General features: G+C 44.4%; 1 protein-coding gene across 4 annotated transcripts in view; it reads right to left on the bottom strand.

Annotated features, from left to right (window-relative positions):
* Nucleotides 1-316: 316 nt before the first annotated feature.
* KLHL8 (kelch like family member 8) overlaps nucleotides 317-20,021 on the bottom strand; it is a 48,501-nt gene continuing 28,796 nt past the window's right edge. For 3 of the 4 annotated variants that reach the window (XM_036339107.1, XM_036339116.1, XM_036339137.1), the window contains 5 exons: nucleotides 16,716-16,827; nucleotides 6,442-6,610; nucleotides 6,057-6,216; nucleotides 2,096-2,297; nucleotides 317-1,650 (listed from right to left, as the gene is read on the bottom strand). In XM_036339107.1, the coding sequence (XP_036195000.1) occupies nucleotides 1,527-1,650; nucleotides 2,096-2,297; nucleotides 6,057-6,216; nucleotides 6,442-6,610; nucleotides 16,716-16,827 (767 nt within the window). In that variant the 3' untranslated portion in view covers nucleotides 317-1,526. The remainder of the gene's footprint in view (nucleotides 1,651-2,095; nucleotides 2,298-6,056; nucleotides 6,217-6,441; nucleotides 6,611-16,715; nucleotides 16,828-20,021) is intronic. The other variant, XM_036339127.1, reaches the window with a different exon arrangement.

The following is a 20,021-nucleotide window of genomic DNA, read 5'->3' on the forward strand; positions in this document are numbered from 1 at the left end:
TTCCTTGTGAACCAGATGACTGATCAGCAGTGAATTATACTGAATTCTAAGGCATGACTTCAGGAAATCCTAGAAGAAAAGTACCAAACTACATTCAAATAAAAAATATTTCTCATATATATTTATAAAAATATATACATATAATGAATAGGCCATTTTACAATTCTGGTTTAAACCATGAAGACCTGTTAAATTAGTAGGTGTAAGAATATCCTGGCTCAAATTAATGTACAGAAATATTTCCAATTAAAGTTAAATAAATATACTGAAGGGAATTAAATAAAACAGAAAAAAAAATGTAGTTTCAATCTTTCTCTGTTTTTAACCAACAATATCTTTTATTGGTAATGATGGACTTGAACTAATCAGTTAACTACTGTTTATATAGGGTATATATATAAAAATGCATTCATTTTCTGATAATAAATTAATCCAGATTCTGTACAGTTACAAACACCAGGATGGTGGCAAATAGCAAAATAGAAAGTTCAAAATCAAATGATTAAATCAAAAAAGAGTGTTGAACATATTCTCAGGCTCCCTCATTGGGGAGTCACATAGCGGTGCCATTCCTTAAGGTCTATTGACTGGGCACTAGAATAACATCAACTCAAAAGCCTTCCTCTAGTATTTACTCTGGTTCAATTTTTGCTTATTATGAAGAAATTTCTTTTTTTGTATGAGATGAAAAAATAAAAGTATACATTCATTCAGATGGAATCAGTTCACTGGGTCTTTGGTGTCCTAACAATTCAAACTGAAATAAGATCTTACAATACTCCTATAAGCTTTGAGCCAAGTGGCATGCAGAGATCAAACATTTGTTTCTACTTCTGTAAATATTCAAAAAAAATTGAGAAATCAACACCCAGAAAAAAGCAAGGCATAAATTCATCAGCACCGAGTAGAACTGCTCTTCAAAAGGTCTCTTCCAGGACTTGTATGCATGCATATAAGCCAAACCAATGGACATGGACAATAGGGGGATGAGAACATGGGGGGGGGGGGGGGTTAATGGGGGGATAAGGACACATTTGTAATACCTTAATAAAGAATTAAAAAAAAAAAAAAAAGGTCTCTTCTGTGTCCTGATGTCCTGGTGTTGATGAACAGAGTCTAATCTCCCCTCTAGAAAAAGCCCACTGCCTAAGGTTAATACCTTTAGGCCAAAAAAAAAAAGTAAAACTCAGCAAATGACTTACATTTTGATTTGTCCACACTTTTTTAAATAGGGATTTCAACATTTGGCACTACTTTAAACATTTTTCAGGGAAGGTATGGTTTCAGGTTAGAATGTCTTTCTTCCCTGCTCAATTATTTGCTAGAGTGCAAAGTATCAAATTTAACATTATTACTAATAATTCTTTAGCTACTATCCTAAAAGTTGTACTTTGTCACAATACAACAGTTTACATTTCATTAAGACTCTAGCAGTAGTTAAAACTGTTCAGACAGGGTCATACAAAATCCTGGTCATTTTTCCTGACTATCAGATATGATGAAATTGTTGATGACTGGAACTCAAATCACATGCAGTCAACCACATTACTGGATCCATGACCTACATCTCGAATTTGGCTAGTTAAACAGGCACATACAGCTACACCTGCTCCAGCTCTGCAATGAGACACAGATCCAACAAGCTCCCACCTGAAATGAGAGAGGAGAAAGAATGTTATTTTTTTTAAAAAAATACATTTTTATTGATTTTAGAGAGGAAGAAAGAGATAGAAACATCAATGATGACAGACAATCATTGATTGGCTGCCTCCTGCACGCCCCTCACTTGGGATCGAGCCCATAACCCAGGCATGTGCCCTTGACCAGAACTGAACCTGGGATCCTTCAGTCCACAGGTCAATGCTCTATCCACTGAGCCAAACTGCTAGGGCGAAAGAATGTTATCTTAAAAGAAAGCATGATTTACTTTATACAAAACTGCCTATCACGGGACTGGTTTTGAAACACACCAAGCTTACTAAGGGAGACAAGATATCCCAAATGCTTTATATTAACCCCATGTGGCAGCATTTTAGCACCATGAAATAATCAGTTACTGGAAGATCCCATTAAAGTATAGGGAAAACAAAGTTACCTATTCAGCACTGGATCAAATGCTTCCACTGTATTTAAGTATGCATTGCCATTATGACCACCAACTGCAAAGATTTTGCCCATCACTGTTGCGATCCCCACTCCACCCCTGGGAGTGGTAAGTGCTGCTACATAATCCCACTTGTTGCTTCGAGGGTCATACCGCTCAACCGAACTCAGAGGAGAATTATCATCAAAACCACCTATATGAAGGGAAAAATTTTAAAAGCATTAAATTTCATAGAAATTACTGCTAAGTCTTAATTCAATAGCTTCTACAAAACAAATCTTTTTAGGAAACAGAGAAAATCAGAAAAAAATTCATCTCAAAATCTATTACCACTCCCAACTTCTGTTAAGACATATTTTCTATAATTCATGATAAATGAAATTGTATTTTACCTTAATACTAGGATTGAAAATCTTAAAGTAAGAAAAATTGGAGTCCCTGTATCTAAGCAGAGAACATAAAAGCAAAAAAACACACAGACATTTATATAATTTTCCCTTAGCTTCCTAGGGGCAAGCAAGACAGCACCGGGATTCCCTTCTGTGTGTACACATGTGTATTATATTTTGAATAGTAACAGGGCTTGAGAAGAGAATAAACTATACTAAGTCATTTGACTCATTTAGATATAAGTTAAAGTTTTCCAACTACTTAATATCATAATTGCCATAATAATTAGAGTTGGTAAACTATGACTGAATTCTTACCAGTTTTTGCCCAAACTACATCTTCATGCTACATACTCTAGGTCAAGCATGTCAAACAGCCCACAGGCCGCATGCCTCATTTATTTGGCCTGTGTTAGCTTTTGAGTTTGTCATGTTTGCTATAGATCTTTCTGACAATATTACTTATAATGTTTCTGAGGGTTAGACGAAGACTGTTATTTTTAACAGTGCTCTTTCCTTAAAAATAAATGTGTCTCGCCCAGCTGGTGTATTTCAGTGGATTGAGCATTGACCCTTGGACCAAGAGGTCCTGGGTTTGATTCCTAGTGAGGATACCTGCCCAGGTTGCGGGCTCCATCCCCAGTAGGGGGGCATGCAGGAGGCAGCAGATCAATTATTTGCTCTCAGCATTGATGTTTCTATCTCTCTCTCCCTCTTCCTTCCTCTCTGAAATAAATAAAAATATATATTTTAAAATAAAAATTTCAAAGCAGAGGGAAAGAGGATGCAATGATGCATGCAGTGACTAGCTCTCTGAACTCTTTTCTTCCTCTGTAGAGGAAGGGTTTACTAATCCTAATATAGCCACCTATTTATTGGGTAACTACAAAGTACCAGATTTGAGATGTTTAATATATATTGCCTCTAATTCTTAAAAAGAATTCTAAAAGATAGATATTATTATCATTCCCATCTCTTGGCCCTTTAAAACCTTAGTACTGGAAGGGAGTAGACCAGAAGTAGCATCAATTATCACTTGGGAACTGTTAGAAATACAGAATCTGGGCCTCTCCTTTGCAGTCTAACAATATCTCCATACTATTCACATGCATATTAAAGTTTGAGAAAGCACTGTCCTATGGTTTCTTCCAACTCTACAATTCAGTAAGTCAAAAAGCAATTAAGAAGAAGCCAATACCTATTATGCATATGAAATAACTATTGGTTTGCTTAGTCAACATAATTCCCTTGGGATGAGAAAACATGTCTTAGATCTTTAAAGATTTTTGCACACATCATAGCGAGTGATTGAACTCCTGGTCGCCCAAACTCCCGAGGGGACACTTTGCATATCATCTATATATATCCTATCTAATAAAAGAGAAACATGGTAATTGGCGTACGACCGCTACCCTTCCCACTGGCTAATCAGCGAGATATGCAAATTAACTGCCAGCCAAGATGGCGGCCGGCAGCCAGGCAGCTTGAAACTAACATGAGACTTGCTTGCTTCAGTGATGGAGGACTCCAACGTTCCCCGCCTGCCTTGCTGGCCTCTGAGCTTGCAGTTTAAGAAACATTGTTACAAATATAGAAGCTAAACAAAACCCCAGAAACCTGCTTTCAGCAAGCCCGGGATCTCAGAGCTGGAGTTATACATTGTTTCGATTATAGAACCAAAACAAACCAGATACCTTCTTTCAGCAGCAGAGGCCTCAGAGCTGGAGCCAGAGCTAAAGCTGGCCCAGAATAAAAAAAGAAAAAGAAAAAAAGGAGCAATTGGGAGCTTCAGTTGGCCTGAAAACAGCCCTCAGCCCCTCACCCAGACTGGCCAGGCACCCCAGTGGGGACCCCCACCCTGAAGGGTGTGTGACCAGCTGCAAACAGCCATCATCCCCTCACCCAGGCTGGCCAGGCACCCCAGTGGGGACCCCCACCCTGATCCAGTACACCCTTCAGGACAAACCAGCCAGCCCACCCATGCACCAAGCCTCTATCCTATATAGTAAAAGGGTAATATGCCTCCCAGCACCGGGATCAGCGGAGCCAAGAGGCCTCCCAGCACCGGGATCAGCGGAGCCAAGAGGCCTCCCGGCACTGGGATCAGCATGACAGGGGGCAGCGCCCAAACCCCCTGATCGCCCTGCGGCTGTGTGTGTGACAGGGGGCGGGGCCACAACCTCCCTATCCGCCCTGCTCTGTTCGTGACAGGGGAAGGCGCCCCAACCCCCTGATCAGCCCTGCGCTGTGCCTGATAGGGGGGAGCTCCTCAACCCCGATTGCCCTGCGGCTCTGTGTGTGACAGGATGCAGCGCCTCAACCCCCTGATCGGCCCTGCTCTGTGTGTGACAGGGTGCGGTGCCCCAACCCACCCCCCCGCCCCCATGGGCCCTGCTGTGTGTGTGATGGGGTAGAGCCATAACCTCCCCATCGGCCCTGCCCTGAGTGTGACAGTGGCGGCGCCCCAACCCCCTGATCCGCCCTGCCCTGAGTGTGACAGGGGGCGGTGCTCCAACTCCCCTATCGGCCCTACTCTGTGAGTGACAGGGGGGAGCTCCTCAACCCCCTGATCGGCCCTGATCTGTGCATGACATGGGGCAGCGCCCCAACCCCGATTGGCCCTGCTCTGTGCATGACAGGGTACGGAGCCCCAACCCCCCTGATGGGCCCTGCTCTGTGCATGACAGGGGGTGGCGCCGCAACCTCCCCATTGACCCTGCCTTGAGTGTGACAGGGGGCGGTGCCCCTACCCTGAGCATGACTGAGGGTGGCATTGCAACCTCCCAATCCGCCCTGCTCTGTGCATGACAGGGGCGGCGCTCCAACTCCCCAATCGGCCCTGCTCTGAGCCCGACCAGGGGCTGCACCTAGGGATTGGGCCTGCCCTCTGTCACCCGGGAGCAGGCCTAAGGCAGCAGGTCGTTATCTCCCGAGGGGTCCCTGACTGCGAGAGGGCACAGGCCTGGCTGAGGGCCCCCCCGCCCCCCCCGTGCACAAATTTTTGTGCACTGGGCCTCTAGTATATATATGTATATATACATACATACACACACACACACACACACACACTAGAGGCCTGGCATATGAAATTTGTGCATGGGTAGGATCCTTAGGCCTGGCCTGCGATCAGGGCCCATCTTCCCCAGCTGCTGGCAGCTGGCCCCGCCTCCTGCTGCTGATGCCAGTTGCCCTCTGTGTGTGTGCACTCGCTTGCACCCACCCGCCTTGGCCTGGCGCTGCCCACATCCACCGCCACCCACCCGTTTCCCCATTCCCCATCGGACGATCGGAGCCTGCCAGCCAAGGCGAGGGACTGAGAGGTTGGCCTGCTGGCTCCCATCGGGTGTGGGGTCTGAAGGCTGGGGGCAGTCCTGTGTTGAGCGTTTGCCCCCTGGTGGTCAGTGTGCGTCATAGTGACTGGTTGTTCTGCTGCCCAGTTTATTTGCATATTATACATATATATATACACACATATATATACAAACACACACACACACACACACACACACAAGATTATTGTATATCCTGTAATAAATTAGACCAGAGAAATACTATCCACTCACCAACAACATATAAACAACCATGGAGATCACTGACTCCATTGCCTGCTCTTCGTTGACCCATCTCTTTAAGTTCTATCCACTTATCCAGATGTGGATCATACCTCTCCACACTCGACAGAGAAGCTACTCCGTCATTGCCACCTACTGCATAAACATGATTCTACATAAAGAGAAAATAAAAAACATGTCACATTAGTTTTTTGATTGATTTATACATTATCCTAATAGTAAATCAGAATCTTGAAAGAAAGCAGCCTTTCATGAAATAATATGGTGTATAATCAATATGTGCATACTGAAGATATGAATTATCCCAGATCATTCCTTATTTGGTTAGGGATTATGATGCAATGCAGTCCAATGAGCAAGTTGCCATATAACTTACTACTAGAGCCACAGAGCCAACTCCTCCACGGGGAGTAATCATTGGTGCTACTGTACTCCATTGGTCACATTCTATGTCATATCTCTCCACGTAGTTGAAGCAGGTGTTGTCATCTAGCCCTCCAATTGCATAAATTGGGCCTCCTAAGGAGGCTAAGGCAATTCCTCGCCTGCAAAGACAATAAAACAAATTTTAGCCTCTGGGTTTGTTTTCAGAAAACAGGTAGCAAATAAAAGAAAAATTGTGCTAATACAAGTCATTCATCATGTTAAACTTCAATGTGTCGCACCCCCCCCCCACCCAATTATATTTAGATTTATTGAAGCTTCTCAATAGATGGCTACAGGGCTGCAAGTCTATGTGAGCAGTGCCCTCTGGAGTTTTATAATGCACAGCCTACATGGATTACTTTAAATTCATATGAAGTAATAAAGTTAAAACCCAACAAAATACATTAAATGAAGTCCAAAACATTCAATAAGTAAAACACAGTTGCATTGAGAGGTTGATGAACTGACAAATGGTTTACTATGAAGGTAAGAAGTCAAAGAAGTCAATGATTAAATTAATATAATCAGCAGAGCACATTTTGTTGCAGGGTTTCATTATATCACATTTAAAAGACATCAACTTTTGGGGGTGGAAAAATGGCGGCGGTATAAACGGACGTGTCCTGTGCCTTGTCCTGGAGCAGATAAGGGTGAGCAGCTGAAACGGGTAACATGCAGCCCGAATAGGCAGAGGATTTTCAGCTGAGAGACTGTCTGCAGCTAGGAAAGACCGAGAACCCCCAGGAAAAAAAAGGACGGTTGGAGACTGCGGCTGAAGCCTCTCGTGGTGCGCCAGCTAAGCAGCGGAGACTGCGCCATCTTGGGTGGTTGTTGCCGGCATCCAGAGACCAGCTACTAACCTGGGAACAAGGGATCTCAAGCAGCGTCACTGCCTGAACTCGGACGAGCACTGCTTCTTCTCACGGAAAGGTTGGACATCCCCTAAAGGTGCGGTTTGAAGTTTGGGTTGGAGGGAGGACCAAGCTCGCGCGCGCGGGGCGGAATCTGCGCCCCACAGAGTCTGCAGCCGTTGGGACCAGCGTGACCCACGAGTGGGGAAGGGGCCCCACAGGGCTGCTGGCAGAAGGGAACGCGAAAAATGAGCCCATAGCTGGACTGGATGTAAGGGAGCAGCCTTGGACTTTGCCAATCTGCTGGCTGCTTGGTGCCAGGGGTGAGTGAGCGCGCGGAGACTGCGCGCGGAGACTGTGCGCAGACCTGGAAGGTGGAGGCTTGCGAATTCGCACAACTATCAGGCTCTTGTTACAGTTCCCCTTAGATCCGTGCATTTGATTATTAAACCCAGTGCATGGGATTCCCCAGTTGGGGTCATTCACAGAGCCTGTAGGGGAAAGTTCTTTTTGGGGAGCCTGGGAAACAGCGGGCAGTGGCAAGGAACCAGCTCTGGGCAGTGGTCTTTCCTGAATCAGTTCCCAATACCATAGAGGAAAAAAAAAAAAAAAAAAAAAAAAAAACCCTACTGATAGAGAGGACTTATAGCCTCGGAGGTCAATCCAGACACACTGCCACCCAGAGGCAGAGCCACGAACTGTCTCTTCTGCGATCACAAATAAAGGCAGTCTGGTAAACAAATACAAGCTGCCTTGAAATCAGGTCTGTGGTTTACTGCACAGAGGGACAGTGTATCGCAGGGAAGTTCAACACTCCCCTGAATGCCTGGCAGGACTGAGGCGTGCCAAAAAGAAGAGTGGAAGATCTGAAGCACCTTCACTTCCGAATATTTTTATATATATATATATATTTTTTTTTTAAATTCTTTTTTCACCATTTCATTAAGAACCTATTTTATTTTTTATTTTTTATTTTTTTCATCACTTGATTTTACCTTTTTAATTACTACATTTTTTTAACCAGTATTATTGCTATCCTTTTACCATTTTTTCAAGTGTCATTTTATTTTTTATTATTTTTTTAATTTTTCTTTATTTTATTTTGGGATTAGTGTTATACACACTATTTTCATCATTCCTTTAGCATCATTTCTCTCTAGCTCACATTTACCCTTAAGCCAAAACTCTCTTCCTCACTTTTCCACTTTCGTTGTCCTGTTTCTCGTACCCTATTCCTGCTTTGGATTTTACCTATTCCTTCTTTCTAACCACTGTCTAAATTTCACCCTACTTATATATCTAATTTCCAATCCCTCGCTCTCCCCATACAAATAGCCTCTTCCCCACCTCTATTTCATTCTCTTACTTTTTTTTTTTTTTGTATTTTTTTTTTTTCTTCTCTCCCTTTTCCCAATCTCATTTCGGCACTCCTTTTTGTTTTTTATTTTTCTCTTTAATATTTTTCTCTTTTTTCTTCTATATCCCCTAATTCTCTTCGCTCGGGGGGTCACCTTTATTTGGGGTTATTAATATCGTGAATGCATTTAGTTTGTTGCCTTGTACGTTGTGCCTTGTTGTGTTGTATTTTGTGCCTTTGAATCAGCGCAGCAGAGAGAGAACTACATAACAAAACACCTTGAGAAGAGAAATCATGGTGAAACAAAGAACCAACCCAAATATGAGAGAAAAACAGGCATCATCAGAAAAGGAAGTAAACGAAATGGAGGCAATGGAGGCAAGCAACCTGTCAGAGAAAGAATTCAGAGTAATGGTCATAAGGTGGATGAAAAAAATGGAAGACCAATTCAACAATATGTGTAGAAACCAAGAGGAAATGAAGAAGAACCAAGAGGAAATGAAGAGAAACCAAGAAGAAATGAAAAACGACATCACTGCCATAAAGAACTCAATAGAAAGCATCAACAGTAGACTAGAAGAAGCAGAGGACCGCATCAGCGAGCTAGAAGACAAGGTAGAAAAAAATACCCAAACAGAACAGCTTCTAGAAAAAAAAAATTAAAAGGCAGGAGGAGAGCCTAAGAGAACTCTGGGACAATGCTAAACGAAACAACATCTGAATAATAGGGGTGCCAGAAGGAGAGGAAACTGAGCAAGGAATAGAAAACCTGTTTGAAAAAATAGTAACAGAAAATTTCCCTGATATAGGGAGGAAAAAACTCACACAAATCCAAGAAGCTCACAGAGTCCCAAACAAAATGAACCCGAAAAGACCGACACCAAGGCACATAATAATTAAATTGGCAAACACCAACGACAAAGCAAGAATCTTAAAAGCAGCCAGAGAGAGACAGAAAGTTACCTACAAAGGATCCCCCATCAGACTAGCAACCGATTTCTCAACAGAAACACATCAGGCAAGAAGGGAATGGAATGAAATATACAAAGTCATGCAAAGGAAGGGTCTGAATCCAAGAATACTATACCCAGCGAGGCTATCAATCAAAATTGAGGGTCAAATCAGGAGCTTCACAGACAAAAACGGTCTACGGGAGTTTATTACAACCAAACCAGCAATGCAAGAAATGCTACAGGGTCTGCTGTAAATAGAAAAAACAGGAAACAAAGAAGGAATGCAGCGGTAAAGAACAAAAATGGCGACTAACAAGTTTCTATCAATAATAACTTTAAATGTAAATGGATTAAAAGACTTCAACTTTTATATTACATCCTTTTTATCACATTGCTTTACTTATGTAGGGCATTTATTTCTCTTTTTGGAAAGTAAGAGACTTAGCCTAGGTTAAAAACTAATTCGCAGCCTGGTATGTGTGGCTCAGGTAGTTGAGCAATGACCTATAAACCAGAAGGCCAGGGTTCGATTCCAGTCGGGGTATATGCCCATGTTGCAGACTCGATCCCTAGTAGGGGGTGTGCAGAAGGCAGCCAGTTGATGATTCTCTCTCATTGTTGATATTTCTATCTCTCTTTCTCTCTCCCTTCCTCTCTGAAATCAATAAAAATATATTTTTAAAAAACAACTAATCCACAGTAACGATGATCAGAAAAAGATTACATAGCCTGGCCACTGCAGCTCAGTGGTTGAGCATCAATCCATGAACCAAAAGGCCATGGGATCGATTTCTGGTCAGGGCACATGCCTGGGTTATGGGCTCGAACCCCAGTAGGGGCTGTGCAGGAGGCAGCAGATTGATGATTCTCTCTCATAATTGATGTTTCTCTCTCTCCCTCTCCCTTCCTCTCTGAAATCAATAAAAATATATTTAAAAAAATAAAAAGATTACATAAACTTCTTTAAAAACACATTGCAGCAATCTAAAACTATTATGTCACAGGCTTGGTATGTACTTTGGATAAATTAGTGTATCTTATAAATCTCTACCACCTTGCTTCTTCATCTGTACCCTATTTGAGACAGGAGTAAAAACAGTGCTTAGGTAAAGCACTAAGAACAGTGACTGACCATATTTAGTGCTATGTATTAGCTATTTTTACTGGTGAGAGCAGCTGTTCTACTGAGTTTCTAACTCTAAGTTTACCAAAAGAGTATTGAAGGAAAGAATTCTTACGAATAATGTAGTCATTCATTTTGTCATATTAAACTCGTTTGAGTATAAAGCAATGACTTATAAAATACAGCTGGTAGCAGAATACAAGTCAGAAAGTTAAAGAATGAGGGCAACTCTGTATGCCACTGCTTGTTTGACAATAGAGGGAAACACTTGGAAAAAACCTGAGAGTGGTCTCTAGGAGCTGAGGGTAAGCCCTGGCCAATGCCCAGTAAAAATGAGAAAGTCAGTCCTACAATCACAAGGAACAGAATTCTATCAATAACCTAAGTGACCCTGGAAACAGTTTCTCCCCCAGAGCCTCCAGTTAAGAGCCTAGCCCCGTCTATACCTTGATTTTCACCTCGTAAGGCCCTAAGTGGAAAACCCAGTCAAGCCTGCTGGATATCTGACCCATGGAACTGTGAGCCAATAAGTGAGTGTTGTTTTGTATGGATAAGTTTGTGATACACAAAAATCGAAAACTAACAGGCCTATCACAAGACAAACAAAAATTTCATTCTGTTCACTATCTTGTTTTGCCTAATGCAGAAAATCACATCACTATACATATCAGATGCTTAAGCAGGAACCATTCTTGCCTCTGCCTTAGTCTTCTTTCTAGCTCCCAAGCCTAATTCATCATTAAATCTTGTTGACAGTATACTTCTGAACTATCTCTCAAATATGTTTTCTTTCCTCTATTCCACCTTCTACTACTTAAGTCTCAGCCACCATTATTTCTTGGCTGAAACATTACAATAATCCTTTTGGTCTCCCAGACTATTTTCACTTTCACTCTGGTCCTTCTCAAATTCCTTCTCCATTTCATATGCAGGGGATCTTAGAGATGAAAAATGTGATTTTGTTGTCCCCTTGCTATTAAAAATCGCGTTCGTGCGTGCGCGCGCACACGCGCGGGTGTGTGTGTGTGTGTGTGTGTGTGTGTGTGTGTGTGTGTATTTCAAAACCCACTAGATAAAGTAAATTTTGGCAAACCCAAAAGGCCCTTTCTTTGCCTACTGTTTCAGCCTTATTTCTTGACACTATCCCTTTGATCTCTCACCCATACTTGACACCTTTCATGCTCTCTACGCTACTTCACCTCTAAATTTTCGAAGATTCTTCATCTCTTTCCACCCACCACCACTTAAACTAGGCTAAATTATTCTATGCCTCCAGACCTTAGGTTAAATGGGACTTCATTAAGATCTTTTCCACTCTCCAGCACCCTTCACTTTTCCTGTGCTCACATTACTACTACTCTTGTAATCATGTCTTTATTTGTAGTATTTTCCCTTTTAGAGTGTAAGCTCTATGGAAGTGGGGCCTTTGGCTGCCTTATTTACTGCTGTATCTTCAGCACTTGGTATGTCTTACAATGGTCACTTAACTGGTGTTTGTTGAATAAATAAATCAACCCCTGGATTGCTCTGTTAGGATGAAGAGTTTCAATAAAACCACAGGTTAAACCAATACCAGTGTCCATGTTAGTGGAAAGACGAAAAAGAAGAGCGGAAAAGTAAAGAAACCCAGATATTTTATATGTGACTATGATCTTGAAATGCACACTGAAAAAATGATTTGGGGGAATACAAATTGTTAGCAAATAATATGACAAAATAACTGCAGTTCTATTATTTTTATAGTTGGATAGCTATTGTAAAGTGCTCAGGGCATATTTTAAAAGATTAAAGAAATTCAACTGCTATTATGCTAGAGAAGTTTCACTCAATTCTTGGCTAAAAACTAGCCAACTCCCTTATTTTAATTAATGCACTACAATTTAAATACAGTGGGGCCTTGACTTACGAGTGTCCCGACTAATGAGTTTTTCGAGATACGAGCCGTCTCTTGGCCGATTTTTTGCTTTGAGTTGTGAGCTAAAATTCGGGATACGAGCCAGCTTCAGATACCCCACTGCTAGTTGGCACAGCGAACGTCACAGTGAACGCCACAACATCAGCCCAGCATCACGTGTCTCACTCGTTCACTTTAAGATTTGACATACGAGTAATTTGAGTTACGAGCTCTGTCACGGAACGAATTAAACTCGTAAGTCAAGGCCCCACTGTATTATTTGTAGTTAGCACATAGCATAAATCAAACCCTATTAAAGTATTAAAATGCCACTTGTAGACAAGTGGGAGATAATAGCGTATTTTAAGGTCAGCTTTCTTCCCGAGAATTCTTTCTCCTCATGAGAAGAAAAAGGCTAAAAATCTCTTTTAAAAATAACTCTTTCACAGTTCCATCTAATCTTTTATACTTATAACACATGAGAAATATTCAGTTAAAAACACTTCATGTTAAATTGATAGATAATAGAAAATTAGTTGGCAATGTATCCCATGTGCAATTTAACTTAAAATTGCTTGTTTTGGTAAAAAGCAAATGTTGGTACAGTTTACAAACTATACAAGCCATAATGTCTGAAGTTAGGTTTTGTCTGTTGAATACTTATTCAGATAGCCCTTTTTCTTTCCTTTATCCCATTTTCACTCTGAAACAAACATGCAGAATTACTGTAGTATCTAGGTTTATATACAGTGTTAAGCTGTTTTTGAAATCCTCACCCTGTTTGCTGAATTTTAAATTTAAAAAAGAAAAAGAACAAGTAATCCAATTCAAGCTGTAAAAATATGTTACTTTTCTGACATATACATACATAATTCCAGTCACTGGGAGGTATTATATATAGTATGCTCCATTACTATTATATTGATCTATAAATATTCATTCCTTCCTTCTAAAGCACCATACATCTCTTTAAATATCTAGATATTCTCTTAAGTGCTCATTTTCCAGACCAAAACCCTTCAACAATGTTTTATATGACAGTTTTCAGAACTCTTACTAACCTACTAGTCTGTAGTTACAGTTCCAACAATTTTTGTGCACTCCTATCCTATCTAATAATAGAGAAACATGGTAATTAGCCGTAACTTCGCTACCCTTCCCATTGGCTAATCGGCAAGATATGCAAAGTAACTGCCAGCCAAGATGGCGGCCGGCAGCCAGGCAGTTGAAGCGAACATGAGGTTTGCTTGCTCCAGTGACAGAGGAAGCCAAGGTTCCCCGCCTGCCGCACCCGGCTCTGAGCTCCTGAAGAAACAGCTCCAAAAGATACAATGTTTCAATTATAGAAGCTAAAAGGTGGCAGTTAATTTGCATATACCAGTTGCGAGGGAAGACTGAGGACAACATGGAGGCCAAGCGGTACAGAAAGGAGCTAAGTAGAGGCCTCGAGGACAGAAACGGAGCCAAGGCTGCGGAGGTGGGAGGGCAAGACCAGCCACAGCGGCGCGGGGCAGCGCCTGGGAGTGGGAGGGGAAACCCAGCAGGAGTGGCTGGGAGCTGGAGGGGAAACCCGCCACAGCGCCTGGGAGAGGGAGAAGAAACCCACTACAGTGCCTGGGAGAGGGAGGGGAAACCCAGCAGGAGTGGCTGGGAGCAGGAGGGGAAACCCACCACAGTGCCTGGGAGTGGGAGGGGAAACCCAGCAGGAGCGCCTGGGAGAGGGAGAAGAAACCCACCACAGCGCCTGGGAGCGGGAGGGGAAATCCAGCAGGAGCGCCTGGGAGAGGGAGAAGAAACCCACCACAGCGCCTGGGAGCGGGAGGGGAAATCCAGCAGGAGCGCCTGGGAGAGGGAGAAGAAACCCACCACAGCGCCTGGGAGCGGGAGGGGAAACCCAGCAGGAGCGCCTGGGAGAGGGAGAAGAAACCCACCACAGCGCCTGGGAGTGGGAGGGGAAATCCACCACAGCGCCTGGGGGCGGGAGGGGAAACCCACTACAGTGCCTGGGAGCGGGAGGGGAAATCCAGCAGGAGCGCCTGGGAGAGGGAGAAGAAACCCACCACAGCGCCTGGGAGTGGGAGGGGAAATCCACCACAGCGCCTGGGGGCGGGAGGGGAAACCCACCACAGCGCCTGGGAGCGGGAGGGGAAATCCAGCAGGAGCGCCTGGGAGAGGGAGAAGAAACCCAGCAGGAGTGGCTGGGAACAGGAGAGGAAACCTGCCTCAGTGCCTGGGAGCGGGAGGGGAAACCCAGCTGGAGCGGCTCAGAGTGGGAGCGAAGCCCACCTCAGCAGGTTTCGCTCCCCTCTCTGCTTCGCTCCAGCTGCTGGAAGCCCTATTCTTGCAGGAATCTTCCGGCAACAGGCCTCTAGTCTATATATATAAAAACATAAAAGACTGGACAGCAGAATGACTGGTTGCTATGACATACACTGACCACCAGGGGGCAGATGCTCAACGCAGGAGCTGTCCCCAGCCCACAGGCCTTGATCACCTGATCAGGGCCTGCCAGCCCAAACTCTCAGTCCCTCCCCCGGCCAACAGGCTCCAATCACCATATAGGGAACAGGGAACTGGTTGGGGGGCGGGGGGTGGCAGCGGATGTGGGTGGTGCCAGACCAAGGTGGGTTCGAGCAAGTGGGACCCCATCACCCTGCCAGTCGCCCCACACACAAAGGGCAACCGGCAATAGTGGCAGGGGGCGGGGCTGGCTGCCGGCAGCTGGGGAAGATGGGCCCTGATCGCAGGCCAAGCCTAGGAACCCTACCCGTGCACAAATTTCGTGCGCCGGGCCTCTAGTATACCATAATTCTTTTCAAAGTAAAAACATATATTACTCTACAGATGATGTTTACTATAGAACATCCACTCAAAATAAATTTAAAATTATTAAATTAAAATTGTAGAGTCTCATTTTGTATTCCCACACCCCAACTGATATTCCATAGCCTACTTTTTGAAACCACAGCTATAGATATGGACAAATCAGCATAAAGAACAGTACAACTATATACAATCTCCACTGATCTAAAGGCTTCAATTCTCTTAATGTAGGAAACTATATTATATTCGCTTTTTTCCTTTCTTCATTTTTTTTTTTTTTTTAGAGCTGTGCCTTTAGATTGGTTCAGGTACTTTTTCCATATGAAACAAAATCACAAATCTGACTTCCCACTGTGTTGTACTGGTGTAATTGATTTTTTTAAAACACGTCAAGCAGGTTTAACCTATAACTCTAATTTTAATATTTTTAAGGTTTGCCTCTATATCTAGAGTATGTTTGGTCTACTACATTTTTGAATCCTGATTTTGTCACATATTAGCTATCCTTCCACTTTAGAATATCTAAAAATTTGGTTTTCGAGTCTTTTAAAAAATTCTGAATGGGCTAGTCAACATTTACTAAGTCATGTTACTAAAAAATCTTCCTCCCTTTTAAAGTGATCCACTTATCAACATATATTTTAATTTATGTAGATGAAGATTTTAACTATTAATACTCATAATGATTAAAAATAATGACTAGAAATTGAGGGTATTTTATCATGTTAAAATACATATAGCTTAGTCCTAAAACCATTCTCCTAATAGGGAAACACCAGGACATTTCCATTAAGATCAGAAACAAGGCAAAAACACCTATCTCTGTTTCTATTCACACTGTATTAGATTATTAACCAATATAATTAGAAAAGAAAAACCATTAGAAGCACAAAAATATGTGAAAAAAACAGGCAAAAGTTGAATAAGGCCTACATATTAGTGAACAGTTTTGTATTGATGTTCATTTCCTGGTTTCAATCACTGCCCTGTGATGGTTTAAGATATCAACATTACGGGATTTGGGCGATGAGCACACAGCAGGTCTTCTCTGCCTCAGCACTCCTGGCTTTTGGGGCCACATAATCTGTGTTGTGGGAGACTTTCCTGTGCATTTACAGGATCTTTAGCAGCATCGTTGGCCTCTCCCAACAAGATGCCAGCAGCAACTCCCCCAACTTCCCTGCCCCCAACTCAAGTTGTGACAACCAACTGTGCTGACCTACCTCTTTGTGTTCATTGATGCCTTCATCATCCATTTATTATTGAGAGGGTCAAACATCTCCATGCTACCTAAATGCTCATTTCCATCATGTCCACCCACAGCATACACTTTACCTGCCAGACAGAGAAGTATTTTCATTTGATTCCAAATAAACTGACAGTTATTTACATGTATAATCAACATATAATAGAAGAGAATAATAATTTTCCACAAGTATTCTTCTGTTCAACATTATGATCAATGTCACTTTTGTAGTTAAATGGAAATAAATGTGAGCTTCTACTTAATAAAATGCCTGGAATGTGCTGTTCCACATGAAGTTATTTATTTATTTTATTTTTTTTTAAATAATTTTTATTTCTTGAAGTATTACAAAGAGTATTACATATGTCTCCTTCCCCCCCCCCCCCCCCTTGACATTCCCCTGGCCCCTACCCCCTAGTGTCTTGTGTCCATTGGTTATTCTTATATGCATGCATATAAGTCCTTCGGTTGATCTCTTAAACCCCCCCCCCCCAAAACCCTCCCCAGGCTTCCCACTGTAGTTTGACAGTCTGTTCAATGCTGCTCTGCCTCTGCATCTACCCCTGTTCATCAGTCTATACTGGTCCCCATTATCTGTCCCAACCTCACTGGAGCCATCCCAACCTCACCAGGGCCGTCTCAGCCTCACCGGGGTCATTTCAACCTCACCGGGGCCGTCCCGACCTCACCAGGGCTGTCTCGACCTCACCGGGGCCGTCTCAACCTCCCCGGGGCCATTCTGACCTCACTGTGGCTGTTTCAACCTCACCAGGCCGTCCCGACCTCACCATGGCCGTTTCAACCTCACTGGGGCTGGCCCTACCTCACCGGGGCTGTTTCAACCTCACCGGGGCCGTCCCTACCTCACCGGGGCCGTCCCTACCTCACCGGGGCCGTCCCGACTTCACTGGGGCCGTTTCAACCTCACCGGGCCGTCCCGACCTCACCGGGGCCATCCCTACCTCACCAGGCCGTCCCGACCTCACCGGGGCCGTCCCGACCTCACCAGGGCCGTTTCAACCTCACCGGTGCCGTGCCAATTTCACCAGGGCCGTTTCAACCTCACCGGCCGTCCCGACCTCACCGGGGCCGTTTCAACCTCACCGGGGCTGTCCCGACCTCACCGGGGCCGTTTCAACCTCACCGGAGCTGTCCTGACTTCACCGGGGTCGTTTCAACCTCACCGGAGCTGTCCCGACTTCACTGGGGCCATTTCGACCTCACCGGGGCAGTCTCGACCTCACCGGGGCTGTCTTGACCTTTCTGGGGGGCATCCTGACCTCACTGGGGCTGTCCCGGCCTCTCTGGGGCCGTTTCAGCCTCACTGGAGCTGTCCCGACCTCACTAGGGCCGTCCCAATCTTACCAGGGCCATCCCGACCTCACCAGGGCCGTCCCAGCCTCACCGGGGAAACACGAAGTCTGGCACTCTGTCCCCTGCCGGGCGGCTCCCCACCAGACAAAATCTCCAGGCGTTCCTGGTGGCTGAACATCCAGCATGCCTGCTCGGACTTCGCCCTCCACCAAGTGCACAGACTGCCCGTCTGCCGTCCCCCAGCGTCCCACACGAGACTGGAACCGGTGGGCGTGTTTGTGCACCTGCTGGTACAGCGGTTCCACATCGCCGGCCCAGCTGGGCCAGGCCCCAGCCTGCCCCGAACCCGCCCCCGCCCCCCGAGTGCGTCCCTCCCAGATGCGAGGAGCCACAATCTGCAGCCTGCTGGGTTGGGCTCTGTACTTGGTTCCTCTGTACATCCTACTCAGTCTCAATGCTCTTTCTATGCGAGGAGTTGAAATCTGCAGTTTGTTGGGTTGGGCTCTGTACTTGGTGTCTCTGCACATCCTACTCAGTCTCAATGCTCTTCTGTCTTTCCTTCCAGTTATAGAGCTCCCACTGGGCCAGCTTTCCCATGGTTCCATATGATAGCTGTTTGTCCTATAGTTGGTAGTTTCGATGTTGTTGTGGGAGGCAGCACGCACAGGTCTATACCTTACACTGCCATCTTGGTTCTCCTGGGTCTGTTTCTTGAGTGTGTCTCCCATGGGTGCAAGGAGTTGAAGTCTGCAATTTGTTGGGTTAGGCTGCAAAAGCGCAGGTGGGTCTTTTTGTGCACCTGGCACAGCTTGGATGGGGATGTAAACTGATTAGGGCTGGGTCTCATGGAGTCGCCAGGGCAGAGCAAATAGCAATGGCGGCGTCTACGCGGCCCCTCGCCTCTCCGGGACACCGGGACTTTGCGTCCCCCAGTGCTGGCGAGCAGCTGCACGCCAGAGCCTCCCTCGCTTTCCGACCGTTGCAGGGCTGTGCCGCCTCTCCCCGTAGGGTCTGGTGCCTCATGATCCCACCCGAAACAGCTCAGTGGATTCGAGAGTTTGTAAAAGCGCAGGCATTTTCTCTTGTGCCTCTGGCACAGCCTGGATGGGAATATAAATTGAGTAGGGCGGGGCCTCAGGGAGTCGCCAGGGCGGAGCAAATAGCAATGGCGGCGTCTCCGCGGCTTCTCGCCTCTCTGGGACACCGGAACTTCGAGTCACCCAGTGCTGGAGAGCAGCTGCGCGCCAGAGCCTCCCTTGCTCTCCAACCACTGCAAGGCTGTGCCGCCTCTCCCTGTGGGGTCTGGGGCCTCAGAGACCCTCCCTGAGCAAGCCCAGAGGGTTCGTAACAGCTTCCGATTGAAAAAAAAACGCGCATCCAGTTGCAGCCCGCCTGGCACGCAACTGTGTACCTCTGTTTTTGGCGCCTCTGTAGCTCCTACTCAGTCTCACTGTGCTTCTTTCTTTCCTTCCGGTTGTAGAACTCCCACTGGGCCAACTTCACCATGGTTCTGAATGGTGGTTGTTTGTCTTATAGTTGGTAGTTTCAATGATGTTGTGGGAGGCAGCACGCACAGGTCTACACCCTACGCCGCCATCTTGGTTCCTCCCCACATGAAGTTATTTAAATGCTCAAACACTATCCCTCAGGTTTCCTAACTTTTTATTATTTAGTAGATGAAATAATGCTTTTAAAGAATATTTTATAAAATGAAAAAATGCTCTTATGTTACATAAAGAAAATATAAAACAATATAATATGATCAAACTTTTTCTAAATGAAATAAAAGTACACAAAAAATTGGAAAGATTATATATCAAAATGTTAACTGTGATAGTTTTGGGGTGTTTGGGTTACAGATGATTCTTATTAAAATATTTTCATATTTTCTAAAAAAAATTTACACGCTTATAATCAGAATAAAAGTGATTTTTTAAAAAATCTAACAATTTATCCATGGTTTTCTATA

Source organism: Myotis myotis, unplaced genomic scaffold (assembly GCF_014108235.1).
Source record: "Myotis myotis isolate mMyoMyo1 unplaced genomic scaffold, mMyoMyo1.p scaffold_m19_p_1, whole genome shotgun sequence".
In the NCBI taxonomy this organism is placed as follows: Eukaryota; Metazoa; Chordata; class Mammalia; order Chiroptera; family Vespertilionidae; genus Myotis; species Myotis myotis.